Genomic DNA, 10,098 nt, shown 5'->3' with positions numbered 1-10,098 from the left:
GGGAAAAGAACTGCAGCTGGCAGAGGTAGAAAAATAACTTCTGTGCAAAGTAATTTGTTTCTCTGCTAAGTGCCAACACTCTGCTCTTTGAGTCCTCGGTGTGCAGCAAGTCTGTCCTGACTCATCTTTCTCTGTAAGATTACTGCTCCCGGGTTGCGGGGAGATGGGAAATGCCCCCGCAAAACACTCGAGGTGACACATTGGAACAGACCGAGAGGCAGAAAGCAGAAGGCGGTTAAGAGAAGAGCGCCTGCGCTCTTGGGGGCTGTGGGGAGGTGGAGCTCTCCGTCGTGCAGGCTCTTTCCTCGCTGACGGTCCACAGAGGCCGAGTGCCCACTGCTCACTCAATGCAGCCATCTTTCATGCCGTAGGTGCACGGGAGGAATTTACTGTCCATCGATTACGACCGGAACATACGCACAGAAAAGATCTATGATGATCACCGGAAATTTACGCTGAGGATAATTTACGACCAGCTAGGACGGCCTTTCCTTTGGCTGCCTAGCAGCGGCCTGGCTGCCGTCAACGTCTCTTATTTCTTCAACGGGCGCCTGGCCGGGCTTCAGCGCGGTGCCATGAGCGAAAGGACCGATATCGATAAGCAAGGCAGGATCGTATCGCGCATGTTTGCAGATGGGAAAGTTTGGAGCTACACCTACCTAGAAAAAGTGGGTGGTGTTGGTTTACCTTCTGACACTAGCTGCAGAGAGACAAAGTACCGTTCGGCTTCATCCTAAGCTCTGAGCATAACAGTCACTCAAATTGCCTAAAATTCTAGGTGTTCCAGCTGGTAAGAATTCCCTACCTAGAAAAAGTAGGTGGTGTTGGTTTACCTTCTGACACTAGCTGCAGAGAGACAAAGTACCGTTCGGCTTCATCCTAAGCTCTGAGCATAACAGTCACTCAAATTGCCTAAAATTCTAGGTGTTCCAGCTGGTAAGAATTCCTCTGTCCCTGGTCTCAGAATAACTTATTTTCCAATTAGTCGATGAATTTAATAATTTTTAATGGGAAATACTTTGTTCCTGGTTTGTGAGTTTTCCTGTTTTCCTGAAAGCAGTTGGGCTGCGTACAATGACATAAACTAACAGAATGAACCATGCTGCATTAAGACCAAAAATGCATGACTAAACCCGACAACAAGTAATTAAACTCTGATCATAATTTATTAAATGAAAATATGGTAATGCATCGTTCGGCTTCATCCTAAGCTCTGAGCATAACAGTCACTCAAATTGCCTAAAATTCTAGGTGTTCCAGCTGGTAAGAATTCCTCTGTCCCTGGTCTCAGAATAACTTATTTTCCAATTAGTCGATGAATTTAATAATTTTTAATGGGAAATACTTTGTTCCTGGTTTGTGAGTTTTCCTGTTTTCCTGAAAGCAGTTGGGCTGCGTACAATGACATAAACTAACAGAATGAACCATGCTGCATTAAGACCAAAAATGCATGACTAAACCCGACAAAAGATTTAGGTAAAAACAAGTAATTAAACTCTGATCATAATTTATTAAATGAAAATATGGTAATGCATTTTTTACCTGGCCTAATTAAGACATTTCAATCATAGAAGTGTCTTAAATACTTCAAAATTGCATATTATTTTCCATTTCCCTTGTTTGAAGCTGATGTTTTAAGCAAACCAGAGCTAAGCTCTGCTTAGCTGCTCGCATATTTCACAGTAAGAGTTGTGCCCTACACCTGCTAGCAGAAAGGTAAATCGAGTCATTTATCTGAATCTTCTGCATGCCTCAGAAAAAAAGAAAAAGTCCTGCCCAGGGGGGTGTAGCTGGGAGGTTGCTGACCTACACCTTCTCTGGAGTGTCAGCGTCTTCATTTCCCAGTAACAGATGCTCTCATCTGGCAGTCTGGCAACGCTGCTGAGCAGCTTTGCGCCCCTAACGAACGGATCTAATTCTCTTTGTATTCATGTAACATTAGTGCCTCTTCAGTAAACTCTTCTTTTCTTTACTGTTCTCTCAGAAGTCACAGGCTGAAGGCTAGTGACTGCGTTATATTTTTTTTCCCTGTAGTCAATGGTGCTACTCCTTCAGAGCCAGCGGCAGTACATCTTTGAGTACGATTCCTCAGACCGACTTCACGCCGTTACCATGCCTAGTGTGGCTCGGCACAGCATGTCGACTCACACCTCCGTTGGCTACATTAGAAATATCTATAATCCTCCTGAAAGCAATGCGTCAGTGATCTTTGATTACAGCGACGATGGGAGGATTTTGAAAACATCGTTTTTAGGTACTGGCCGGCAAGTCTTCTACAAGTACGGAAAGCTCTCCAAATTATCTGAAATCGTTTATGACAGCACTGCAGTTACTTTTGGATATGATGAAACTACAGGTGTCCTAAAAATGGTGAATTTGCAAAGTGGAGGATTTTCTTGTACAATCCGCTATCGTAAAATTGGTCCTCTTGTTGACAAACAAATCTACAGGTTCTCTGAGGAAGGTATGGTCAATGCAAGGTTCGATTATACGTATCATGATAATAGCTTTCGAATTGCAAGCATCAAGCCCATAATAAGTGAGACGCCTCTTCCAGTCGATCTTTACCGTTACGATGAGATTTCTGGCAAAGTAGAGCATTTTGGTAAATTTGGAGTTATTTATTATGATATAAATCAAATCATTACTACAGCGGTTATGACACTGAGTAAGCACTTTGATACCCACGGACGCATTAAAGAAGTTCAGTATGAGATGTTCAGGTCCCTGATGTACTGGATGACGGTACAATACGACAGCATGGGAAGGGTAACTAAAAGAGAGCTGAAACTCGGGCCATATGCCAACACAACCAAGTACACCTATGATTACGATGGAGACGGGCAACTGCAAAGCGTGGCAGTAAATGATAGGCCAACCTGGCGTTACAGTTACGATCTGAATGGCAACCTTCACCTCCTGAATCCTGGAAACAGTGTCCGATTGATGCCTCTGCGCTACGACCTAAGGGACAGGATTACACGCTTAGGCGACATCCCGTACAAAATTGATGATGATGGATTCCTGTGTCAGCGAGGCTCAGATGTGTTTGAGTACAACTCCAAAGGGCTCTTAACAAGAGCTTACAACAAAGCCAATGGGTGGAGCGTTCAGTACCGTTACGATGGTCTCGGGCGAAGGGCTTCCTGTAAGACTAACCTGGGCCATCACCTCCAGTACTTTTATGCTGATCTTCACAATCCAGCAAGGGTAACTCATGTCTACAATCATTCCAATTCAGAAATTACCTCTCTGTACTACGACCTGCAAGGCCACCTCTTCGCAATGGAGAGCAGCAGCGGGGAGGAGTATTATGTTGCCTCTGATAACACAGGCACGCCATTGGCCGTGTTCAGCATCAACGGCCTCATGATCAAACAGCTTCAGTACACAGCATATGGGGAGATTTATTACGACTCCAACCCTGATTTCCAGATAGTTATTGGGTTCCACGGCGGGCTGTATGATCCTTTAACCAAACTCGTCCATTTTACCCAAAGGGACTACGATGTCCTGGCTGGACGCTGGACATCTCCTGATTACACCATGTGGAAAAATATTGGTAAAGAACCTGCTCCTTTCAATCTGTACATGTTCAAGAGTAACAACCCTCTCAGCAATGAACTGGATCTAAAGAACTATGTGACAGGTAAGACTTCAGTGCATTTCTTATAAGTAACACTAGAGTGTGGAAGTCGGCTCGGGAAAGAAACGGGGCTTCTCCTCATTAGCCATTCGCTGAATCCTCCCAGCAGGGTTGGGCCGTTTTCCTTTCTGTGCTATGGAAAGGGCTGGCTGGCCCCGATTCTGTGATACGGCTCCTCCCTGAATGGGGGGCGCTAAGTGAGGATCCACACTGAATTATGGAGCGGGGGGAGAGAGTAAATAATCGTCTAAATATTCCGTTGCAGGACAGCCATAGTGCTTTTCCTGTTGAACTAATACTGCACGCTCACTCTAATCCTTATAAGGAAAAGTGAAATCACCAGCAAGAATCAATCACTGGCTGGTTAGTTGCAAAATAGGGAACCAGAACTGCTCAGCATCTCTTCCCTTCAGGGCTCCTTTCAAAATTAACTGCTGACTGAGCCCGTGGTCACATTATGAATTGGCACCAAGAATGGATTTAATTAAACCTCTTCTCCCATTTAACTTTTAATATGGAAGCAGTCTTAAGTCTTTAAAACGATCTTGAGGGTTTTTTAGAATTATTTCCTCCTGAAAGACTACGGAATGTGTAGAGCTGAGAAAGAAAAACAATAAAATAGTTTTGATCACGTATGTTAGAATTGGGTAAAACTTGTAACCTCCTCTTAAGTAGTAGTAATTTTTCACTTAGTAAGATCACACAGTACTTGAACTAGCTGCTGGCTTTCTAAAAAGAAAGGTAATTAGTATGTCTTCAGGAAAAGCTTTTTTCAGAACTGAATATGCAGTATACAGTAATTAGAGCATGATGTAATTTTTGAAAGGACCTATCTTCATTTCCGCGGTAATTTGAGTTTCAAGAAAAGCGTGTATTTCCGTCAAGGAAAGTAACGCACCGGAGGTTCTACTGTAGGTCCTCTGCAATTCAAAGATAGCGTGAGTTGTATCGGGGAGTGTGAAAATACTGGTGACTAACATTACCCTGGGACCAAATTCTGTCCTAAACTCAACAAACACAGCTTCTATTTCCAGCCATCACTGCTTGGTTTAGATCTTCAGTGCCATCTTATGATATTTTGCTCCATTCTGAAATGGCGTTCCTGTAACTTATCCATCCACTGGATGAAGTCTAGGAAGATATATTGCATTTTGGTCTAACGCACACCTTGTAGTCTGCAAAAATACTTCATTGGTGGCGAAAATACTTGTCGCTGTATGAACTAAATAGATTGTCTTGCACAAGAAGTTATTATGGTGGAAACGTAGCTGTCACAGTTTTAACAAAAAAAACCAAGCAGAAAACAAAGCAAAAACCAGTAGTTCCCCACCCCAGACCATTGTTATTGTTAACCCCTGACGCTGCTTTGTTCACAGGTTGTGCTGGAAAGAGACTCCCGTAGCGAGGGCAGTGCTGCAAAGCACGTTAGCTTGGCAAGATAGTAACCGCCTGGTACAGAGTCCTCCTCCTTTTTCTGAGGAATTAGGGCAGCAGAAGTCAGTTGATCAGGAGATACTATTATACCACAAAATAAACTGAAGCCTTAAAAAAGGAGCGTGAACCCTGTGCTGTCCAAAGTCAGACAAACCTGTGGAGGGCACTGCATGGTAGGAGATACGTACAGTTACCCCCAGAGAAGCCGAGTATTTTACAGCTTCTTTTAGTGTCGGGGTGGCTGAGAATAGAAGGCTTTTTTCTGACAAATGTCCACAACAAAGAAGTATTACTGTAACATGCCCTCTGCTAAAAAATTTTGGGACAACAGGCTTTGCAACAAGGGAGCCAGTGCCGTGTTGCGGCTGAGCACATCCCAGAGGTGGTCGTGCTCAGGCGAGGACTCCGCAGACCCTCTGCGTGCGGGTGGGCAGCGAGCGGAGCCCGCTGGGCACCCACCTGCTGCAGGCACCGTGCCTGGAGTGGTCCAGTCTACGTCCAGCCAGCAGCCCTGCACCAGAGGGCCCTGCCCCTGAAGTCGTGGCTCTGCAGACATGCAGGTCAGCTCGCACGGAGCAGCAGTGGTGTCGGGAGCCATTGTGGGCCAGCGAGGAGAGCGGCCGCTGGAAAAGACGGGAGAGACTTTTAAACAAAAATGATCATGGGCATAGGTCCAAATCAAATGAGAAGTGCCCGTGCTCCCACATGCTGCTTATCTCCAGCACAGGCAGAAAAGAGACGCAGCAAACAGAAATGAAAAATGGGGTCATGGGCTTTTTTTTTTGTTAAAAACATCGGTTTTGATAACTAAAATACACCATGAGTTCTTAATACCTGTTATTACTTTAGTTTCTTAGCTTTCTCAACACAGTTTTCCTGGCCGACCCCAGAGCTGGGCCCTCCCGAAGCTCACCTGGAGCTGAGCTGTAACCCTCCCGTGCAGCTCCTGCTTTTCTGTGCTTGCTCTGGAGGGATGGGGAGGATATTCATGGTGCCTAAATTTAGACATCTGAATTACAAGCCTAGCTTCTCACTGCATTTAATGGAGCCTCCTGAGACCTGATGACAGCTCACAGAAGCAGGACATAGAGGAGAAGCCATGTGTTTTCCCAAAGGACTTTGCAGATGGTTTTAGGAGTACTAACCTCATAAGACATCGTTCTGCACGACAGTTTGGAGGTTACAGTAGCCCCATCAGAAGGTGTCAGAGATGGAACAAGAATTGCATACAGTAAAATGTTCGGATAGTCCGTGTGCTGTAAGGGAAGAAGAATGAAAGAGGTGGTAATATCCACGATGAACTACGTAGGGTAAATTTAAAGCAGTGTTTCCTGTCCCTGTTCATGGTGGATTACCACAATTCCGTAATCGTGAGTTCCACTGCTACTTCACATCAAGGCAGTCAGGGGTGAATTCTCTAATTTTTTTTTTATTTGTTGTATTTGTTACATTTATTTCTTGCTCACCTGCTTATTTTTGATTTTTAGATGTCAAAAGCTGGTTGGTGATGTTTGGATTTCAGCTTAGCAACATTATTCCTGGTTTCCCTAGAGCAAAAATGTACTTTGTGTCACCACCATACGAGCTGTCCGAGAGTCAAGCATGTGAAAATGGACAGGTAGGCAGCAATGTGAAGTTATTTTCCTTGATAAATTTGCCCCGCTCTATGAATAGAAGCGCTGGCTCTTCCGTAGTTACAGCAGAAGGCCGAGTGTTTTAGTTCAGTGTAAAATGAAGTGAATATAGCTAGATTTTATACTAATGAACATATGTCTTTCTTGCCAGCCTTCCTTGTTATCATAATTACAGTGTCATTAATTTGTCTTTTATTGAGTTCTTCCTTGATTAACAAGTTGTAACTCGATTAACTTGATTAGCAATGACAAAGGGGGACTTTGTCAGGGTAATTTATCATCTGTTGTACCTTTGGTAAAACCATCCTGGTAACATGTGTGTTGCAGCTTGGGTTGGTACTTGCTCTCCTGCTAACAAATGGTTCTGCTAGTAACCCTGTAATAGGATTTCTCATCGTGACTTGTCCAGTGCTTTTCGTAGTTAGAGGCTTTGGTTTGCTACTCCAGTTACTGCAGCGAACTTCAGTTGCAGCCTTTACACTTACTTGTCAGGGTAAGGGTGGAAAACGGTGTATGCTTTCGACCTTTGTAATAACCCCAGCCCACTTCATAGACTCAAAGAGTACTAGGCCAGTCCCACACGTGGTCTTTGCTAGGGGTACTTCAAGTTTGTGCTCATGCAACAGAAATGATCACGTAAGTCTAAGCATTCCACTTACACAGGCTTCTCGGCCATTTGAGAGTCCAAACCCCCCGTTCAGAATTCTTTGGTGTGTTGGAGCCCAGATCTCATCTGTTTTCAAAAAGACTCGAGCATTTTAATCGTATATACTGGCTGAAATCTCTGGGCAGAAGTGACCGGCAGTTAAGTGCCATCTTTTAATAGGCTGATTCTCTTTGCTGTGATGCAAGTGGCGCTAGGCTTGGGGCTCACGCGTTCTTGTAACAGACATTATATCGTTTGCCAGAATTGATGTTTGTGGTACAGATATGCTACAAAGGCTGATTAAGGAGAAGTATTTTCTTCGGCAATACTGATAGCAATATAATTTGGCAAATGAGTTTTTACCTGATTTTGAACGGGATAAGCATATGGACGGGTAACTGAGGGTGGTCTTCCCATAGCACAGAATTTTTTACTGTGTGGCTTTCCTTTGAAAAACCAAAGCAGAGATTAGTATTGCTCTCTGAAATTGGTATTTTCAGATACGTATCTTCTTTGGTGTTTTGTTTTGCTTTCCCCAGCTAATTACAGGAGTTCAACAGACGACAGAAAGACACAACCAAGCTTTCATGGCTCTTGAGGGACAGGTCATATCGAAAAGATTACATGCCAGTATTAGAGAAAAAGCAGGTCACTGGTTTGCGAGTACCACTCCTATCATTGGGAAAGGAGTCATGTTTGCTGTGAAGGAAGGCCGGGTAACCACTGGCGTTTCCAGCATAGCCACCGACGACAGCAGAAAGATTGCCTCCGTCCTGAACAGCGCTCACTACCTGGAAAGAATGCACTACAGCATCGAGGGGAAGGACACCCACTACTTCGTCAAGATAGGCTCGGCTGACAGCGACCTTGTCACCCTCGCGATGACCAGCGGGCGGAAGGTCCTGGACAGCGGAATCAACGTCACCGTCTCCCAGCCCACTCTCCTCGTCAATGGGAGGACTCGAAGGTTTACGAATATTGAGTTTCAGTGTTCCACCCTGCTGATCAACATCCGCTATGGACTGACCCCCGACACACTGGACGAGGAGAAGGCGAGAGTGTTAGACCAGGCTCGGCAGCGAGCCCTGGGATCAGCCTGGGCCAAAGAGCAGCAGAAGGCACGGGATGGCCGAGAGGGCAGCCGCGTATGGACAGATGGAGAGAAGCAGCAGCTTCTGAACACGGGAAGGGTTCAAGGTTACGAGGGATATTATGTCCTGCCCGTGGAGCAGTACCCAGAGCTAGCAGACAGTAGCAGCAACATCCAGTTTTTAAGACAGAATGAAATGGGAAAGAGGTAACAAATTAACCTGCTGTCATCCTTTGCTGGATGAATCAGTAGTCATAACTGTTATCTCCTCTCCTAAGGAGATGAAGACCTAAATGGGGGCACTAGGCTGAGCTACTCTGGGATAGTAAGTGGCAAAAAAGCTCATATTTTTTGAGTTAAATGCTACTGTTCAAGTGATTAAAAACCACATCCTGAAGTGGACTAAAGCCAGACTGAAAACTCTAACCGTACAAATTAAAAAGTACCCCTGAAATATTACCCACTTGTTCTGGGTCTAAAGAAAAACAAAAAGAAGGCCTCGTATTGTATTACCTCACTCCATTCACATGTGAGCAAACTAAGAAATCCAAGTGGGCCACTTTCACTGACCAGCTGATGAAACACAGATGATTCAGACTGCTTGTTTGATAAATATCCAAGAGGTTTTCATTTAAAGCAAAATACAGGTGCATTTAAAACATGACTTTGGGGTGATTTGTGTGTAGCAACTGGAGGACAATGAGAATGCAAGTGAGAGCGCACTGGAAAGGGTAAAGAAAAATATATTTAAAAGTAACAAAACCACACTTGCACTCTGACCCTCCACTTGTCTGGCCTGAAGCTTAACTTATTCAAAGAGGGCAGAGTGTCAAGTTACGTTCAAAACGGTGGCTATAAATCACTACAGATAAATTCCATACTCTGTTTGTCTTTGAAGATTTCCATTGTGGACAGTATAACACAGTTACAGGGTGTAGTCTGTTTAGATTCAGTAGTTTGTTGGTATCAGTTCCAGTAGAGCTGTGGGCATTGTGTTACACTATTGCAAATGGGCACCACGTCAGATCACCCTGTACATACATCAGCCAGAAGGCACAATCACTGTTTCAGATTTAAAAATTATTAGTGTGTTTGTTTGGTCGAGAAACTGAGACAATCACATTACAGTCACCACAAAAAAAAAAAAAGAAAAAAAAAGAAAAAGAAAAAAGTCTAATAAGAACTTTGGTACGAGAACTTTTTTGTAATATACATGTATGAATTGTTCATTGAGTTTTTATATTAATTTTAATTTGCTGCTAAGCAAAGACTAGAGACAGGCAAAGATAATTTATGGCAAAGTGTTTAAATTGTTTATACATAAATAAAGTCTCTAAAACTCCTGTGAATTACTTGTCTTCCATTGTGAAATCTGTTAAAAATGAGAAAATATTAGTGCCTCACTGTCGCCTAATGCAGACTGCGTCTTGTATGTCTAATGACTCGCTGCTGTCGTACCGTGGATTCCACCGAGGGCTGGTCCTTTGGCCTCTGGGTAAGCAAAGCAGAGCCCGACCACCCAAAACTATTTGGGACACCTCAGAAAATTGATAAATGCTTTAGAAATACCCTCTCTGCACCTCATGACTAGCAGCCCTCAAACTGCCACGTTTCAATCCTGAAATCAGTTTAATTGCACTGAAGTAAC

General features: G+C 44.0%; 1 protein-coding gene across 1 annotated transcript in view; it reads left to right on the top strand.

Annotated features, from left to right (window-relative positions):
- The window catches only part of LOC104500298 (teneurin-2), a gene marked incomplete at its 5' end in the record, with an annotated part of 16,069 nt that extends 6,270 nt beyond the window's left edge, over positions 1–9,799 (top strand). Inside the window, 4 exons of the mRNA XM_010143916.1 lie at positions 372–668; positions 2,035–3,649; positions 6,568–6,698; positions 7,900–9,799. Of these exons, the coding sequence (XP_010142218.1) occupies positions 372–668; positions 2,035–3,649; positions 6,568–6,698; positions 7,900–8,661 (2,805 nt within the window). The remainder of the gene's footprint in view (positions 1–371; positions 669–2,034; positions 3,650–6,567; positions 6,699–7,899) is intronic.
- Positions 9,800–10,098: the final 299 nt, after the last annotated feature.

The sequence above is a fragment of the Buceros rhinoceros genome, unplaced genomic scaffold (assembly GCF_000710305.1).
Source record: "Buceros rhinoceros silvestris isolate BGI_N320 unplaced genomic scaffold, ASM71030v1 scaffold43499, whole genome shotgun sequence".
NCBI classification, from domain to species: domain Eukaryota; kingdom Metazoa; phylum Chordata; class Aves; order Bucerotiformes; family Bucerotidae; genus Buceros; species Buceros rhinoceros.
The sequence above is the reverse complement of the archived record's forward strand: the minus strand, read 5'-3'. Positions and strand labels throughout refer to the sequence as shown.